The sequence below is a fragment of the Pristis pectinata genome, chromosome 18 (genome assembly GCF_009764475.1).
Source record: "Pristis pectinata isolate sPriPec2 chromosome 18, sPriPec2.1.pri, whole genome shotgun sequence".
Lineage (NCBI taxonomy): Eukaryota > Metazoa > Chordata > Chondrichthyes > Rhinopristiformes > Pristidae > Pristis > Pristis pectinata.
The window spans coordinates 7,511,732-7,531,613 of record NC_067422.1 but is presented as its reverse complement, the minus strand read 5'-3'; the positions used below and the strand labels follow the sequence as shown (position 1 = coordinate 7,531,613).

General features: G+C 46.4%; 1 protein-coding gene across 1 annotated transcript in view; it reads right to left on the bottom strand.

Annotated features, from left to right (window-relative positions):
* LOC127579915 (palmitoleoyl-protein carboxylesterase NOTUM-like) overlaps window positions 1-3,221 on the bottom strand; it is a 52,240-nt gene extending 49,019 nt beyond the window's left edge. Inside the window, exons 1-2 of the mRNA XM_052032973.1 lie at window positions 2,300-3,221; window positions 774-826 (exon numbers count right to left, since the gene is read on the bottom strand). Of these exons, the coding sequence (XP_051888933.1) occupies window positions 774-826; window positions 2,300-2,697 (451 nt within the window). The 5' untranslated portion in view covers window positions 2,698-3,221. The remainder of the gene's footprint in view (window positions 1-773; window positions 827-2,299) is intronic.
* Window positions 3,222-19,882: the final 16,661 nt, after the last annotated feature.

Genomic DNA, 19,882 nt, shown 5'->3' with positions numbered 1-19,882 from the left:
TCCATGTATTGATGTGATGAAATGATCTGTATGGATGGCATGCAAAGCAAAGTTTTTCACTGTACCTCGGTACATGTGACAACAATAAACCAATTACCAATTAGTTGATGCTCCAAAGTCCGGATTGGTAACTGAATTTCAGTTCCACAGTGGCCGTGGGGGAATCAAAAAGTGAATAAAACGTGAGTTATTCCCGTTATCCCTATCAAAACATCCTCAAAATATTGTGCCAATGCAAATGACTCGCTCTCAGCCTGAAATAAAATTCGGAACCTGCATTAGGATTCTGGAAGTGTAAATCCGGGTTGGATTCGCTGCAGATGGTGCGGTGCTGCCGGGAGCTGGTCAAAGATCTGCATCCGGAGTGACCCAGCTCAGTCCCAGCATCACCGCCGGGGACTGTTGGCACGGTCTGACACAGTGCGTCTCCCGGGCGGTTTGGGGCGGGAGTCGGGCAAGACAACGGAGGAAGGGGAAGGTGGGAGTTGGGGGAGGGGGTTAAAATAAATGGGTGCTTGCACTCGAGGGGCCGAAGGGCCTGTAGTTATTGGAACAGAAGCAAGAAATTATTGCAATGCAAAATAGTCTTCTTCACTACACAGTTAACTAGACGTGGTCCTGGGTGTTCTGAACTCAGGGGAGAGTGGAGATACTAAACAGCTGTCACGCTTGGAAAGTGCGTCCTCGGGCGCGGAGCCCTCCTTGGAAACTCTTTTCAGTACACGGTCCACACAGATCTTCACACACGGTCCCATTAGAAAACCCAAACTCACCTTCTAAAAAGATAAGCCATCGCCTGCTACCCTTGGACTCCTTAATGTAGTACCTGTGAAGACAAACCCAGGAATACCAGTTAGCCAGTTGAATGTCAGTGTAAGGAATCTAGTTCAATAGCTGAAGGTCGAGCGGTGTGAAAGGGGAGTTCGAACTCCCTCGGATATGAGGTCCCGTGTTCTACAGACCAGAGAGTTGAAAGTCCGCAGCCAGAACCAGGGGCGAGAGTGACACCGAGCCCCCAGCCACAGCGTGAACTGAGGAGATATTTGGGGCAAACTGTGCATCGATAAGCGCCCGACCCTTAAAAGTGATTCCTTTTAACGAACGGATCCGCCTTCTAACGAGGGTGCGTGTGTGTCTGATTATAGAGACGCCTTTGAGATTAAATCTTCGAAGTTAAATCTCAGCCGGCGCGGGGACGAAACGTGGTTTGGGGAACCGGGGGTGGGGGAAGTGGTTATAAACAGTCGGTGTTTGGACCGTAAATAACCCGCAGGGTATTGTACATAGGAGAGGTTTAGATCATGCCGGTTACTGACAGAGCAAAACAAAAGGGCTTCTTGGTTTGCAGATTGAGGTTGAGGATTATGAGGTGTGTAAGTGTGATAACAGCGAGCGCCCAAAAGCAGCTCGCTAATTTATTTTATCTTCCTCACCCACCCCCCGGTTCTGACGACCTGAAACTTTAACTCTGGCTCTCCGTCCACAGATGCTGCCTGACCTGCTGAGTGTTTCCAGCATTTTCTGATTTCATTTCAGATTTCCAGCATCTGCGCGGTTTTGCTTTGTTCCATAGGCAACTTTCATACGTTCACAAGATATCCCAGTCTAGGGTTTCCTTAAGGTATCGGGGAAATGTATCCACCGTTGCTGTCTGATGTTGCAGTGACTCAGTACACCGGGTGTCTGAAACTGACCGGGGCGTCTGTTTCACAAAGGGCAGAGGGTTAAAACTGCAGAGTCCATGTACCCTGGGATAGAGTTTCCCACCAAGTGAGTGTCGGGTAGCAAGAGCCAGGCCGGCTCCTTCACACCCGATCCGCAGTCCCCCAACGAAACTTTAAGATAGCTGACAGGCCTGCAATCAAGGGAAGGAGAGTGGATTCATCCCCTCTCCGAGAAATGAGAGGGGCTTGTCGGGGTTCGGCATCTGGGCTGCGGGATTCCCTCGCAGCGGGTTCAAAACCCAACTACCTGGAGCACTGCGAACTTACAGCATTTTACTTGCGAGACAAGTTTGAGGGTCCGAAATTGAAATGGGGGGATAGATACCCCTTTAGTTTAAATTATAATTGACATGCGATGTAGTGAGGTCTGGCAGTCGCCCCTTGGAAGTCTGCAGAACTCTCTTCACCTTTGGCGGTAACTCTCAAGTTGCGGGTATTTTGGAGAGTTAGCACTGAGCCGAATGGCCGTCTCTGGGGCTGTTCGTTATCTACGGTTCTATGGCAAGTGCTAGTGTGGCCGAGGGAGGGTCTGAGCGACGTGAAGGGCGCCAGTCAGACTGAGAGGTGATACATACCCGGCTGGGGTGCCATCATTGCAGGTAACGGAGGAATTCGCCAGAAAGTGAAGCTTCATGTCGTCGTTCAGCTTCTGGGAGGAACACGGATAGAGAGACTGAGCCAAGCTCTTGATCTGAGCCATGAAGTTATCGATGTTGCCCTCGACGGCGGTGAAATCCAGAGTGAAACTTTCCTCGGTGGCTGCCGCGCCGGGGTGATGTTGCTGGTTCCAGCCGGGCGCCTGGTTCCTGTCGCGGGCAGCCAAGCCCTGCGCCCGGCGGTAGTGCGAGTTCTGACGGCCAGCTCTCCAGCCTTTCCTCCCGTCGGAGAAGCCCCCGAACTGGAGCAGGACGACGAGAAAAAGCAGCGGGCGCCACAGTCCAGTGCTGGCCTGCCACTTCAGGTCAGATCCCATTCTCTCTCTCTGCCTCTCTGGAATATGTAGGATCAGCTCCCGCTATCCCGGGGCAACCGAGGATGAGAAGTGAGGTTAAAGTATAGAACAACAGCCGAAAGTTAACGATAGGGAAAAGTGCCACCCAAATATTTTAATTTACAAGGCACAGTAAACTTCTTCCAATTAAATAAAGGGGTTCCTTCGTTCAAACCTTCCTCAGATTTACTTAACACAAGAAGCTCTGTATAATTGCTAAACTAAACCTCCTGTGATCTGTTCAGAAACTTTGTTCAGCCTGGGTTGGGGTCTAACACATTCGCTCACTCTCCCTCGCCGCTTACCCCAGCCTCGTTAAATACTCAGCTTCAAGCCCAGTGCATTTAGATAACTAATATGGGACGGAGGATTTTAGTGTTCCCTCTCCCCCCCTCCCCTCTCTCTCTCTCTCTCTCTCTCTCTCTCTCTACTTAGTTCATTATCCCTCTGACTCACTGCCAATGAAGGCGCTCTCAAATCCCTAGGTTGAAAATGGGCGTACTTTATTTATACCGTTTGTAGATGCAGATATTTTTTCCCCCGAGGGCGAGGTGCTTCCACGTATGCCGTTTGATGTTTTTGAAGAGAGAGAGAGAGAGAGAGAAAGGGGGAAGGAGGGGTGAGGGTCCTTGGTGTGACTCCGCGTTTCGTTTCGTTGTGCAGTTACGGCAGCGCAATTCGTCCCCCTCCCCTCCCCTCCCCTCCCCTCCCCTCCCCTCCCCTCCACACACACACACGCACACTACAGAGATTGAACCTTGCAGGAGAGATTCCTTTGATATCGCCGCTCCCGGAGATCGGACGCGGCGGGGCGTCGATGGAGAGGCAGAGTCGGGGGGGGGGGGGGGGGGGGGACAAACGAAAATCCTACCTGCTCGCTTCCACAGCGATTTATAATATATATATTTTTAAAAATCCCCCCCCCCCCCCCCTTTTTCCCCCGGCCCTTAGTATCTACAGATAAGCGGATCTCGTTGAGCGAGATTGCAGTGGGTCCGGTTATCAGTATTGGTCTCGCTGACGGCGTCTGCACCGTACATTTGTGTTTAAAATATGCTCCCGTTAGTTTGAATCGTTTGCAATCTCAGCCAGACTTAATCCGGTCCCCCGCCTTTGCAATCGAATTATTTCACCACCCCAACAGTGCGGAAGATGTGCCTTATTACTCCTGGCGGATTCTCCAGCATCTTCCTCCCCAGTTAGTAGATATTTTATTGCGGGCGAGCGGTCAGATTCTCCGGAGACGCTGGGCGATGCACCGCTAGTTGCACAAAAAAAAACAGGCGGCTTCTTCAATAACCCAGCAACGCAGGCAGTCTCAGACTGTCATCCCGCTATTATTTTTCAGTCGTGACTTGTTTACACACAGTTTAGAAAACAATATCAAAGGAAATAATGTGTAATGATTACTGTTAAATTGTCTGCGTTTGACCGGCGCGGATACTTCGTTCTAAAGCAAACAGGTTGTGCGTTGTCTGTTTTCAATTAACAATCAAACGTGTCCTTTTGAAGTGATTGATTCAGATAAGGGCATGCGGACTCGAGATAAGGTGTGTTTATTCAAGGAACAACGAGGGGGCGTACACAAGTTAACGTTCACGCGTTTGGTTCTGCCTGGGATGGAGGGCGCGGTTGAGAAGTCCTCTTCTTGGCCACGGGCGGGTAGTGAGACACGCGAGGAAGGAGGGGGAGTGGTTCAGGGAGAGAGGGATGTGCGAAGCGAGGGAGATAGCGGCGGAGAAATGTGAATGGAAGGTAGGAGGAGGAGGGAGAGAGATTTTGGACGGGCTTTGGGGAGGAGGAGGAGTGGAGGGATGGAGGGAAGAGAGGAGCTAGAGATGGAGGGAAGGGTTCGAGAGAGGGGCGAAGAGAAAGAGGCGGAGGGAAATGGAAGAGGAGAGGTAGGGGAGTAGGTGAAGGGGAGAGGTTGGGAGGGGCGGAGGGGAGAGGTTGGGAGGGGCGGAGGGGAGAGGTGAAAGGACACTGGATTCTGTGGAGGGGGAAGGGAGATGCCAAAAGAGGGCAGAGTCATAGAGTCATACAGTTATGCAGGACGGAAACAGGCCCTTCGGCCCAACTCATCCATGCTGACCAACATGTCTATCTGAGTTAGTCCCATTTGCCTGCATTTGGCCCATATACATCTCACCCTTTCCGACACTTGAATCTGTCTAAATGTCTTTTAAGCGTTGTAATTGTACCTGCTTCAACAGCTCCATGTGGCAGCTCCATATACCCACCACCCCTGCCTGGAAAAGTTGCCCCTCAGGTCCCCTTTAAATCTCTCCCCTCTCACCTTAAACCTGTACCCTCACCTACCTTGGGGAAAAAAAGAGATGAAGGGTGAATGTGTGGGGGTGAGGGGGAGGGGAGGAGAGGTGGAGGGGAGGGGAGGGGAGGAGAGGTGGAGGGGAGGTGGAGGTAGAGGGGTGAGGTAAAGAGTGGAGTGGAGGGAAGGTGGGGTGGAGGGATGGAAATGGAGGGTGAGGGGAGGTGGGGATACATTAGTCAAAGGTTTTGATTGTTTCTTCTTCAGGACTGGATTAAAATAAACTGTGCGATGCTCTCTGGTCCAAGAAGTTCACATTATCGATGCCTGAGCTGTGCTGTGTCCAGGCCAGTGATTCCCAGGAAAAGAATAGTCAAGACCATTCTCAAAGGCTCATTGAAAATATGGAACATCCCTCCACTCAGTGAAAACCTGGTCCATGACTCCTGGAACTTTCAGTCTCTCAGAAGGGAGGATACAGAAGACCAATGTAAACCATGGAAGGGACACACCACCTCCCAAACAATCATTTATAGATGCGCCATAGAAGGCATCCTATCCAGATACATCACGGCTTGGTATGGCAACTGCTCTGCCCAAGATCGCAAGGAACTGCAGAGAGTTGGATGGACACAGCTCAGTGCGTCACGGAAGCCAGCCTCCCCTCCATGGATTCTGCCTACACATCTCACTGTCACAGAAAAACAGCCATGACCCCACCTACCCCAGACATTTTCTCTTCCACCTCCCCTCCCCCCCCCCCCCATCGGGCAGAAGATACAAAAGCCTGAAAGCACGTACCACCAGGCTCAAGGGCAGCTTCTATCCCACTGTTAAAACACTATTAAATGGACCTCTTGTACAATAAGATGGACCCTTGATCTCACAATCAATGACTTTGCACCTTATTGTCTTCCGGCACTGCACTCTCTCTGTAACTGTAACACTCTATTCTGCATTCTGTTATTGTTTTCCCTTGTACTGCCTCAGTGCACTGATGTGATGAATTGATCTGTATGGATGGCATGCAAAACAAAGTTTTTCACTGTATGTCAGTATATGTGACAATGATAAACTAAGTTACCAATTTAAATTTACCAGTTCACCACCCACCAAATCTAACACCTCCTGCCCTGCCTAAGGCAAGGTACACAGGTCTCACATTGGCCTCATCACCACCTCAGTGCTCACAGAACCGGCATGGAAGAAAGTCATCCTCAATTCCAAGGGCCTGCCCAAGGAGAAGAAGATATGAACATGTTATGCAAACTCATAAGTAATCAGGTCCAGTGGATTCAAGGAAGTATGTGACTGCTACAAGCATAGACCTTTATCGTAAAGATTGTTAAAATATAAAAGTTCATCAGCATCATGAAGGTAAAACAGACTCTGCTACAGATACTCAGTGAGGCCAGCTCCTGTCAGATGGACAGTGGCTCTCGAGAATAAATTGGTAAATTAGTTTATTATTGTCACATGTACTGGGGTACAGTGAAAAACTTTGTTTTGCATGCCATCCATACAGATCATTTCATCACATCAGTACATCAAGGTAGTACAAGGGAAAACAATAACAGAATGCAGAATAAAGTGTTACAATTACAGAGAAAGTGCAGTGCAGGCAGACAATATGGTGGAAGGCCATAACGAGGTAGACTGTGAGGTCAATAGTCCATCTTTTCGTACTAGGGGCCTGTTCAATAGTCTTATAACAGCGGGATAGAAGCTGTCCTTGAGACTGATGGAACATGCTTTCAGGCTTTTGTATCTTCTGCCTGATGGGAGACGGGAGAAGAGAGAATGTCTGGGGTGGGAGGGGTCTTTGTGAAAAGTGGTCCACATTTTCCAGGGTGTTTACAATGCCTAGAGATGCCTACTGTAGGTATTCCAGGTAGGTCCTCCAGGAGGGCAAGGATCACTGCTGCCCAGTAGACCTTGCATTTTGTGCAGGTCTGAGATACCCTGTTCCTCAATCGACCAAAGGCACATTGATGGTGAATTTCATCACTGATGTCGACCTCTTGCACAGAGAAGTACAGTGCAAACTGGGGAAAGAGCAGACCACCTCACTAACAACACACCCGTCTGCCCCATATGACACCTTCTGCTTCATCTATGGAAGAGTCTGCAGGCTCCATGTTGACCAAGCTGTCCCCTCAGATCCCACAAAACATGGACAAGATGTTGGTGAGACTGCATTTACAGTATTGTGTGCAGTTCTGGTCACCTTACTATAGGGAGGATTAAGCTGGAAAGGTTCAGAAAAGATTCACAAGGATGTTACTGAGATTGGAGGGCTTGAGTGACAAGGAGAGACTGGATAGGCTGGGGCTTTTTTCCCTGGAGCATTGGAGGCTGAGGGATGACTTTACAGAGGTATATAAAATCATGAGGGGGGTGTACAGTAGATAAGGTGAATGGTCACAATCTTTTCTCCAGGGTAGGGAGTCTAAAACTAGAGGTTTAAGGTGAGAGGGGAGAGATTCAAAGGGGACCTGAGGGGCAAGTTTTTCACACAGAGGGTGGTGGGTATATGGAATGAGCTGCCAGAGGAAATGGTAGAGGCAGGTACCATTACAGACATTTCGACAGGTACATGGATAGGAAGGGTTTAGAGGGCTATGGGCCAAATGCAGGCTAATGGGACTAGCAGGCAGGCAATCCGGTTGGCATGGACCAGTTGGGCTGAAGGGTCTGTTTCCATGCTGTATAACTCTATGACTCTAAAGCTGGAGTGGAAGCAAGTCATCCTTGATCCTGAGGGACCACTGAGGAGAAGAAGACAGATATGGACAGGAGAAGCTGCGGTTGTTCTTGGAGCGGAGGAGGTTGAAAGACGATGCGACGGGAGTGTTCAAAATCATACAAGTTCGAGACAGAATCAGGAACTCTTCCGACTGGTCCAAGGGCTGGCAACCTGAGGGCACAGGCTCGAAGGAACAATAGCCCAAAACTTCTTGGCACAATCTTGAGGGAAGCTGATATTTAAGCTTTAAAGTGATTGGATAAAGAACCAGGGGCTTAACAGGGAAAAGCTTTCACCCAGTCACCTGAGAGAGGCAACGTGTACAGAACCATGGGATTCAAAAAGGAATTGAATAGATACAGGAGATCAAATCAACTTGCAAGGCTACGGGGGAAGAGCCAGGTCAACGGGGAATGACCTTACTTCTACAAAGTGGCAGTATCAGGACTGAGGGCCGAGCGTGTGCTGGGGAAGAGAATCCAACTCCAGGGGTAAGGACTATCACCGACTGAGTTCCAGAGATCCTTCCAGCCAATGTTTGCCGTTTTGTAAATACAACCTCATGTGACTTAATTCCAACCAGCCAGGGTTTGACGTTACCCGGTGGAAGGTTGGAGTCTCTTCCTCGGAACCCAACGTCCAGAGCCCACGGACAGTCTATTCGGCCCAGCTGCGATTGGCAGGTGTTGATGAACCTCACCGGGACCCTTCATTCCAGCACCCCACCCTGCCCCTGAACAGTACATCCTTCAAAGTCCTTTGAAATAAATAAGACATCATTTTCCTGACTAGCTCCAGGCTGTCTATCTGTTCCAACGTGATTTGAATTTGGCTCGCTTTTACTTCCGATTGACAAGGATTATTCTGTCGCGTTTCCCCCCATGTATCGTTTATTCCGGGCTGTCTGGATTACACCTTTGACAATCAGTCACCGTCTGCAGAAGAGGGAAAGTGATAGCCGAGAGGGAGGAATATTTCACTCTAAACCGAACCACACGTTGGTCTGACCTGGTTTACCACACCCTGCCTAAAGAAAATACCACCTCACAGGGAGGGCGGAGTACTTAGCAACAATATCATCAAAGTCCAGCAGGGAGCTTCACCGAAATTTGACGTGGGTTTTGAAGTCTTGCCAACACGTTAATGACAGGAACCATTTCTTTTGGTGGCGATACAACGGCGTTATCGAAGATTGTATGGAGAATTGTATTAAAATAAAACTACAAATTATGGAAATCTGAAATAAAAAAATGCCAGAAACACGCAGCAGGTCAGGCAGCATCTGTGGAGAGAGAAACAGAGCTTCAGTTCGTAGTTCTGACCAAGGGTCCCGGAGCTGAAATGTCAAAGTGGGGGAGAATGAGTCCCGATGCGGGATTTCAATCCGACGGTTCCTTTCCCTCCACAGGATGCTGCTCGACCTGCGGAAATCTTCCAGCAGGTTGTTTGTTACTCCTGAAATGGGAACTGTTCCTCATTCCACGGACGCTGCCTGAGTGTTTCCCTTGTTTTCTGCTTGTATGGAGGACGGGTTTCCTCAGAGTATCGAAGTTGTAGGAAGTCCAGAGGGAACTAAGAAGGCGCGCTTGTCCAGATCATGTCAATCTCCCCCTCCACTTTGCCAGATTCTTTCCCCCTTGTCAACGTCGCCCCTCCCTCCCTGCCCGTCTTTCGCTGCCTTTTCCCGTCAGTTTCGGCATTGTCATGACGCTCAACTTTAGCCAAGTTCAACAGCCTGGGGTTGGACCATTTGGCCCCAAAATGCAACGGAAAAGTGTTGGGAAGCTACACACACGTGAACCATTAGGACGTGGCGGTCCACAAGGGAAGCTAACGGTGTTTTGACAGTTACCCATTCGAAGATTGCTGTTCAAAGTGACACCCTATAATGATCGATCCCCATCTGTTTCCCATTGGCATTTTAAAGTTAAATTTCAATCCAAAACATTACTCAGAGCTCAGACCCGGTGTCAATCATCTGTCAAAGATCCAGCCATGATCCATAAATCCAACCTTTCCTGCCAACCCAGGTCACCACAGAATTGGAAGAACTCCTTGATGTGAAATTTGTAAGGACATAACCCGTTGCTCAGAGCAGCACCTCCTTCAGGAATGGCGCAGAATTACACCAGTTCTAAAGAGAAGTGGCTTGAGGTTCTCAGTGCCCGTCACCGTGAGAAAGGCCCCCGCAAACACTGGAACATTTTTCCGCTCTGAAGGCGACCAATTCATGGCTGCAGATTAAAATACATCGTCCTGTGCTTCACCAATGCTCCCTCAGTCTAGTTTTGGGAAGGAATACCCATTGTACCAGAGTGCCTTGGAGTGAGATTTGTTGGTCAATAGTTATGGCGTTGAGTGTCCCAAATTCATGCCAGCTGGCCCCAGGTTCCCAGAGGGTGTAAGCTTTCATCCCATTGATTTGAGATGGTGTCAGACATCCAAGGTAATATAGCCCCGTGTTAACCATCTGCACAATCCTTTCCCGCAGCCAAAGTTCTTCAGTAGGAGTGACCAATCTACAGGTGTCAGAGCCACTAGAGATAACAGTCAGAAGCTCCAAACACTCACAAGTTTTATACATCAATTTTTATTCCTAACTCTCTGGCCTATAAAAGGAATGCAGTTACATTTTTTTTCCTGTCATTCTGATCTCAGAGGATATTCAGACAGGACATTTCATGTTGCTTGCTTTGTAGTGATGGTTGGCAGATAAAGGCACAGGAGTTGCCGGGATTTGAGGACCTGACTTACAGGGGTAGGTTGAATAGGTTAGGACTTTATTCCTTGAAGCGCAGGAGAATGAAGGGAGGTCTTATAGAAGTGTACAAAATTATGAGGGGTATAGATAGGGTGAATGCCTGCAGGCTTTTTCCCCTCAGGTTGGGTGAGACTAGAACTAGAGGTCATAGGTTTAGGGTGAAAGATGAAATATTTAAGGGAGATCTGAGGGGAAACTTTTTCACTCAGAGGGTGGTGCGAGTGTGGAACGAGCTGCCAGTGGAAGTGGTGGACGTGGGTTCAATTGTAACATTTAAGAGGAGTTTGGATAGCTACATGAATGAGAGAGGTATAGAGGGCTATGGCCTGGGTGCAGGTAGATGGGACTAGGCAGAAAATCAGGCCGGCGTAGACTAGATGGGCCGAAGGGCCTGTTTCTGTGCTGCAGAGCTCTATGACTCTCTGAGTTTCACCATCTTCAGCACTGCATGCAAAATCTTCTAACTATTCCATCTTAAAACTTCTTCGTACATGTTTCAATGATGCCACTGTCAGCTGCAAAATTAATGCAGGACTACTAATACTTAAATCTTATAAGTAGTGAGCACAGCTGTAATACATAAGGCTTGTGTAACACAAGAATCTTCTGCAAGCATGTCAAGTGTTCACCATACAGTCAGGCTGCAGCCATTGGATGTCTGAGTCACATGATACTATATGCAATATGTTTTATGGCCAGTCTGCCAAGACTAGAGGGTAACATACACCAGGCATTCCCTCTTGATGTTGGTTGGCAAAATTACAATGTTACGGCACCAAAGCATTTCTTGCAAGTCTTTGCACTGTAAAAGAACTGGGTGCAATTTGACAGCCATGGTTTGGTCACCCCTGTCATTAATTACCAAAGTAAAAACCATTTGATGTGCATACGTTCTGTTTTGGTTTTGTTTGGTTGGAAAAACTCTTCTCTCTGAGTCAGAAGGTTGAGAGTTCAAACCCTATTACAAGATCCAAGTTCATAATCAGGACTCGCGCACTAGTATTAGGCAGGGTTACTCTAGTGTTAAGAGAATGTTGCATTCAGTTGAAATATAAATTGAGGTCCTGTCTGCTTGATTAGTTGGATGTAAAAACAAAATCACACAGCACTCTTTGAAGATGAATGGAATTTTCCTGGAATTTGGATTTCTTCCTGAAACAATGGATAGCATATGGGAAAAATGGACCAGGCATGACTTGCATTGTGGAAGTTGATCTGTAAATCATGACTGTTTGGAGATCAGTTGCTAGGTGTAACTTGAAATTAACATTCTAATGTTTTATACTTCACTGTCAAGGAGCAATTCAGTCGATCCTTATCTTCTCAGTTTACTTGCAGCAGGATAAGCATGTCTCCTTTGGCAGCCGGATAAAGCAGAACTTTAGTTGAAGCAATGATTCTGTGGACCTACTGGCCAAAGTCTAAAGAATAGTGATTAATATCGGGGGAAACATGATTCATTGTGCATTTTAAACCAGACATTTCAATTAATGCAGCTAAATAAGTTATGAGAGGTTAAAATGAACTTACTTTTACTTGTCATTGGGTCATTAACTGGAGGAGACAAAATCGGGATTAGGACCAAGTTAACACAGTATTGGCTAATTGTTTCCACACAGGGAAACGTTAGGCCATGAAATTCCCTCCCACAAGCACAATCAACAATAGCTGTTAAATGAGATATTTGATTTAAAAAAACATTAAATTTAATAGAGAGTTGGAATGTAGATAGTTTTTTTATTGAAATGCACTTACATGAGTTGTCAAATGGATTCCTGCTGTGTCTTTGTCCATATGATCCACAAAAGTTGCCTGTGCCAAATACAATGTGATAGATCCAAACCAGAATTACTCCTTCACTTTCTCCAACTCATTATACACATGGCAGACATGCATCTGCCTATTGAGGAACTGAAAACTGGTCGATTAATTTGTAGCACTTTCAAATATTCTACTTTTATCTGAATCTTCAAGGCATCTCAATGATTCTGATGTGATAAGTGCTATTCAATTATGTGGCCTGAGAAACTTCAATGGAAATGTGGGGCTCACTTGAACCATGGGATATGGTAATGTGTCATCCACACTTCTATTAAATCAGTAAAAATCCCAAAGTCGTTTCCTAACCTGTATAAAATAATCACCTCTGAGTGAATGTGAACTTCACAAACAACACACCAATGTGACTTCCTCAGTCTTATTTAAGTCAAGTGGTTGGTGACTTCCTGTGGCGCATTCTGTGAATTTCTACATTCATGTGCAATGCTATTTGGTGTCCCAGTAACACTATTTTTATAGTACAAAAGCTCCAATGTCATCGTAAATTAGATCAATGACAAATCATTGTATAAATCATTGGTATATATCATAAGCTGCACCTTCTACATAGAGTGAAGTATGCATTGTGCTTTGAGTATATCTGCTTTGTTCAGTTTTATATATTTAGATCGATTTTTTTTATTTGTTGCTAATTTGAATGATCATTAATTCAGAAGGAGTAAACTGGCTTAGGTCAAAGTTTGTGATGATGCTGGACCTGTGGGAAATCCCAGCAGAGATAATCCATAGCTTTGTTGAGGAGTAAGTGTTGGTTTTTCAGTACTTTTACATCGATAGGTTATACTCTCAGAACTCTTGGTTAAAGACAGCATGTTATAAACAAAACCAGAAAATGCTGGCAAAACTCAGTAAATTAGGCTTTTCTCAGCATTTTTTAGTTCAGATTTCCAGCATCTACAGTTTTTTTGTTTGATTTTCATGTTATTTTCCAGTTTTTTTCACTGTATCCCAGAAGGTGAAAGCTCTGTGCTTGTCTAGGCAACCATCAAGTCCCTCATCCCAATGACAATTCCTTATTCAATGGCAATAGTATTAATGTGTTCTGTTCGGAAATAAAGATCATTGACCTGAAATGTTAACTCTGTTTCTTTCTCCACAGATACTGTCTGACCTGCTGAACATCCCCAGTAACTTTTATTTTTAACCTCAGCCATTCATTAAACTTGTCCCTGGAAATTTTCCATGAAGGTCACACTCAGTCAGTTTTCATCCATGTCTGTGCAAGAGGACAGGGGAATTGATAGGCCTTGTGCCCACTTTTTGAGAGTTGAAGAAGCAGGATACATGCACTCAGATTCAAGAGTGTACCCATCGAGGCACAGCAGATATTCAGCAATAAAGCCTTTTACTTTTTTCCCTTCCATCCTCCTACCACCCTTGAACATTTTTCCATTCTCCCATCTCAACTATTCAATAATGTCCTACTGCCCTTCCTCTGTCCTCTCTGACTGCGACCTACCGCATATTTGATATTTTCAACTCATATCTAACCTTATTCTCCATGCTATTTCTGACAACATCTCTAGAATCTGAAACCTCCACTAACCAGGTCAAGGGTAGCGTGCAGACGAGTACACCACTGCCTGCAAGTCAAGCACATTTCTGATTTGCAGATCACTGGGTAAAATGCATGATCTTCATCTCTAACAGCATCGTTGGGGCACCTTCACCCCATAGGCTGCAGAGGTTCCAGAAGGCAGCTCACTGCCATCCCCAAGGACAATTGGGGATTGGCAGTAAATGTTGGCCTTGTTCGTAGCACCTACTTACATGAACATGACAAATCCCCCATCTATGAGGCTTAGGACAGGAGTGTGATTGAACAGTCTCCACTTGCCTGGAGGAGGGCAGCTTCAACAACATTCAAGGAGCTCAACACCAAGCAGGACATAGCAGCCCGCCATTCACTCACTCCACCACTGACGCACCGTAGCAGCAGTTTGTACCATCTACAGGATGCACTGCAGCAACTCACCGGGCCTCCTTAAACAGCACCTTCCAAACCCACCACCTCTACCAGCTAGAAGGGCAAGGGCAGCAAAAACATGGAGACACCACTCCAAGCCGCACATCATTCTGACTTGGAAATATATCATTGTTCCTTCACCATCACTGGGTCAAAATCCTGGAACTTTCTCTCTAATAGCTCTGGGGGTGTGCCCCACCCCTCAAGGACTGCAGCGGTTCAGGAAAGCAGCTCACTACCGCCTTCTCAAGGGCAACTAGGGACGGGCAATTAAATGCTGGCTTAGCCTGCGAAGCCCACATCCCTGAATGAATATATATATAAAAAAAAGAGCCAGCTGAATGAATGGGTTCATTTCGGTGACAAGAAGTCCAGGCATTCTTCAAACGTTGGATGTGTGGCTGTAAAGGGCATGGGAAGGAATCAGTCAGATCTGTTGATTGTGGCTAAACCACTTCAGAAGTTAATAAACTAAGGAAATGAAGGGACATGGGGTTAGTACAGGAAAGTGATGCTGAGGCTAAAGATCTGCCATTGAATGCTGGACCCACTATGAGGGGCTGAATGGCCTACTCTTGCTTCTGTTTCTTATGTCCTTATGTTAGGTTAACAAATATTGAAAAAAAAAGGTCTCATTACTAGAGAAACAAAGGACTGCAGATGCTGGAATCTGGATGAAAAACACTTTGATGCTGGAGGAACTCAGCAGGCCAAGCAGCATCCGTGGAGAAAAGCAGCCGGTCAACGTTTCAGGTCAGGACCCTTCCTCACCTGACCTGAACTGTTCAGGTCCTGAACTGAAACGTTGACTGCCTGCTTTTCTCCACGGATGCTGCCTGGCCTGCTGAGTTCCTCCAGCGTCGTAGTGTTTTTCATCTAGGTCTCACTACTGCTGGGCTGCAAGAGCGGGAAGCAAATAGTGCACATCTTGGAGACACAAGAGACTGCAGATGTTGGGATCTGGAGCAAAAACAAAGCAAACTGCTAGAGGAATTCATTGGGTCAGGCAGCATCTGTGGAGGTGGAGGGATAGGTCGATGTTTTGGGTCAGGACTCTGCATCGGACTGAGGGTGTAGAGGGGAGGTAGACAGTATAAAGAGGTGAGAGGGAGGGGTGAGGCAGGGGCTGGCAAGTGATAGGTGGACCCAGGATGATCAGATGGAGCCAGGTGGGAGAAGGAAGGGTTGGGGTAGCGACAGGGAATGGGAGGTAATTGTGGAGGCAACAAGGGGCTGCACATTGTAGAATCTGATAGGAAAGGAAGGTGGTGAGTGCAACCAGATAAGGGATACCTTGGCTTGATTCCTTACTGGAGAAAGCATGCACATGGATATTGAGCGACTGCAGCATCAGTCTCAGTGGTAATGCCTCCTGCAGTTCAACAGCCTACCAACAATCACCTTTTGTGATGAAGACACAAGAGACCGCGGACGCTGCAATCTGGAGCAACACACAAGACACCGGAGGAACTCAACAGGTCAGGCAGGATCTGTGGACGGGAATGGAAATCCAAGAGAAATTCTTGCTCTACCCCTTCGCTCCACCATCTTATATTGGCTACCTCCCCTCTATCTTTCGGTCCAGGTGAAGGGTCCCGATCCGCAATGTCGGCTGTCCGTTTCCTTCCACAGATGCTGCCCGACCCGCTGAGTTCCTCCTGCGCTTTGTGCATTACCGTTTGTGCTGACACTTGAGCAAGGTGCAGAGGATTTGCCCGGTCACATCATCTGAGCCAGTGACATCAGCAGAGCGTCAGAGGAAACTGGAAGAAGGACAAATTAGATATCACCAATGTCTGTTTAGCAAGCTGTATGATTTAGCAATCAGGTCAGCAGGCAAGAGAAAAAAGTTGGTGGGTTACAAAAACCACAAAAGGGAGTCTATCCCCAGCTTTAACCCTTGCCCTGAAACTGTAGCCTTTGGTTTGTTTGAATTTAATCCAGCACTGTAATTAAACAAATATGGAGCTCAGTCTCCAGGCTACAGTTAATAACTTCTAGCCTTGAGGAGATCACAGGAGACACCTGGAGGGCACACAGCTGACCTTAACCTTTGACTTCAGGCCTTATATTGCATTTTCTGTCGTTTCTGTGATCCCAGGGCAACAGCTTACAGCTACGGTCTTCAAAACCAGCGCAGTGCCTATATATCAACTGTCAGGTGTACCTTGCAACTCAGAGCTGTTCAGCACATTTGCAGGAACAGGATAATGTGTAAGTGTGGGGTGAAGGCCCCTGGCTAGCATACACAAAGGTTGCGGGAAGGAGCGGGTGAATGTGGACCTAACCCATCCAGCGGGAAACGTGACAGTTACATTGAGAAGGGGTGGGTGATGGGACAGGTGCTTGACCAAATCTGAACAGATTCTCACCAAGAAGTTGGCGTTAAAGTGATCCACAGTTTACTAATTCATTCACAACTGTTGTCATATATACTAACGCACAGGTAGTCTGCTAGGCTGGCCAGTGGGATATTGAGTTATATAGACCTGGGAGGTTATAATTCGATTACACGTTGGCTGATCCCAGTTTGCAGCAGTGATGTTGATGCACAGTTGACTTCTGTGCTTTTGAGAGTGAGCCTGGATCCACTTAAAGGCCGAGGCTCTGAGTTTTGTAGTGGGACACAGCTGGCAGCTGGAGCCCTTGATACAAACCATCCCTGACGGCCAGCAGTCTGAGGCGGGGAGGAGATTTCCCCCCCCCCCCCATCCTCGAACCATGACCACTGCAGCCACAATTTGCTCACTGATGCGGGGTCTTGACCCAAAGCATAAGCCATCCCTCTGCCTCCACAGCTGCTGCCTGACCCACTGAATTCCTCCAGCAGTTTGAAACAGCCACTGTTTTCCAAAGCCCTGGCATTCATTTTGTTGCAAGGAACACCACCTCGCCCTTTAACTCTCCACAGTTCACCACACAACACAACGAAAGTGTGCTTACCCGCACTTCACTAACCGGACCGCTCCGGTAACCGGCACTTCGTGCAGGGGAGCTCCCAAGGCAATATTGGGTTAACCGGCACATTTCATTAAACTGGACTGATTCAGGTCCGACAGGTGGTATTGGTATTGGTTTATTATTGTCACTTGTACCGAGGTACAGTGAAAAACTTGTCTTGCATACCGATCGTACAGGTCAATTCATTACACAGTGCAGTTACATTTAGTACGGAGTGCATTGAGGTAGTACAGGGTAAAAACAATAACAGAATACAGAGTAAAGTGTCACAGCTACAGGAAAGTGCATTGCAGGTAGACAATAAGGTGCAAGGTCAAACAAGGTCAAGAGTCCATCTCATCGTATAAGGGAACCGTTCAATAGTCTTATCACAGTGGGGTAGAAGCTGTCCTTAAGCCTGGTGGTACATGCCCTAAGGCTCATATATCTTCTCTCAGGCTCCTGTGCCTGAGGACCACGAATTTGCTGTAAACTGGGCAATAAACTGGAAACTCAAGAGTCTGCAGATGCTGGAATCCGGAGCAACAAATAACTCGCTGGAGGAATTCAGTGGGTCGGGCAGCATCTGTGGAGGGAAATGGACAGTCGAAGTTTTGGGTCAGGACCCTTCATTTGGACTGGCCACAGTGCAGTACACGCCAGCATTAACCACCTTTAGCAGATCATTAGGTATTCCCAATCAATCCTCTGACCAGGGAGCATACAAAATTGTGGAACCTCCGATTTTTAGCCTGTGAATTGTTTTAGAACATTTTAAACATGTTAGAACTTAAATACAGAGTTTTATTTTGCTTTTGTTTGCTCTTTCCTTCATTCTTTTCCTCTTTTTTTGCATCTTATCGAACCACCTGTTCCTCCTTTCCTGCTCTTCCTCTGTTTACTTTTCAAGTCTTTTTTCAATTTAGTTAACGAGTTACTCTGGGATAACACTGGAATGCTCAGTGGGGCAGGCAGCATCTGTGGAGAGAAACCGTTCTTTGATGATGTCCGGGACAGGGGAAAGAGGAACCAATAGGGGTAATGTACTTGGTCCTGAAGGTGTTCAGTAAAGTACCACAGAAAAGGTTTCTGTTGGAAGGATCCAATACCCCTACTACTTTTCAATGGTTCTCTCAAACTATATCATGCTTAAACTTGGAAAAAATTAGGAGTGGTACTGTTGATCCTTCGCTTAAATTTGAGGAAGTTTGGAGTCCATTTATTCAATATTTTCACATGATATAGATCCCCTTATAATAACCTTTCAATTTAGAGGAACAGAGTTGACAACATAATATTGCTCTGTTTCTATTGAGAAATTTTAGTCCAGCTTTTTTAAAATTTTTTTTCTCTTTAACTTAGTTTGGTTTGATGTATTGTTTATAATTTTTCTTATTGTTTTGGGGATTTTTTTTCTTTCTTTTATATGTTATAATAAATCTTTTTCTTTTATATTATATTCATTCACTAACAGATCATTGGATCTACAGTTTTTTTTTATACTTTATTGTTCTTTATGATTATCCCTGTCATGATTGTTCTCCTGATCTCTTTGTATTACATGTATAAACATTAATATTTTCATCTGTATTAATTTGACAACTAATAAAAAGATTGAAAAAGAAAGAAAAGGTTTCTGCAGGAGAGTGCACAGAGACGGTGTAATTTATTGGCAGGGACAGGAGAGTGGCTACCCAGCAGATAACACAGAGTAAGAATAAATGGGTCATTCTGTAACCAGTGGAAGCCACAGGGATGGATGCAGGGGACTCAATGTTTTACGATCTATATTAATGACTGGGTTGAAGGGACTGAGTCCACTAGAGACAAATTTGCTGTGCCCCCTTTGACACTCACTAACTTTTATCAATGCACCATAGAAAGCATCCTATCTGGATGCATCACAGCTTGGTATGGCAACTGCTCTGCCCAGGACCACAAGAAACTGCAGAGAGTTGTGGACACAGCCCAGCACGTCACGGAAACCAGCCTCCCCTCCATGGACTCTGTCTATACCTCTTGCTGCCTTGGTGAAGCAGCCAGCATAATCAAAGACCCCACCCTCCGGGGTCATTCTCTCTTCTCTCCTCTCCCATCAGGCAGGAGATACAGGAGCCTGAGGGCACATACTACCAGGCTCAAGGAAAGCCTCTATCCCACTGTGATAAGGCTATTGAATGGTTCCCTTACACGTTGAGGTGGACTCTTGACCTCACAATCTACCTTATTGTGACCTTGCACCTTATTGTCTGCCTACAATGCACTTCCCTGTAGCTGTGACACTTTACTCTGTACTCTGTTATTGTTCTTTTACCTGTATGACCTCAATGCACTCTGTACTAACTCAATGTATCTGCACTGTGTAAGGAATTGATCTGTACAAATGGTATGCAAGACAAGTTTTTTACTGTACCTCAGTACGAGTGACAATAATAAACCAATACCAATATCACATCCTTTATGATGGATTCCAGCACTTTCCTAACTACCAATGTTCGGCTAACAGGTTGTTAGTTCACTGTTTTCTCTCTCCCCTCTTTTCTACCTTCCAATCTGCAGGAACAATTCCAGAATCTAGTGAATTTTGGAAGATGATAACCAGATTTATTACTATCTCTACAGCCACCTCTTTCAAAACTCTGGCAT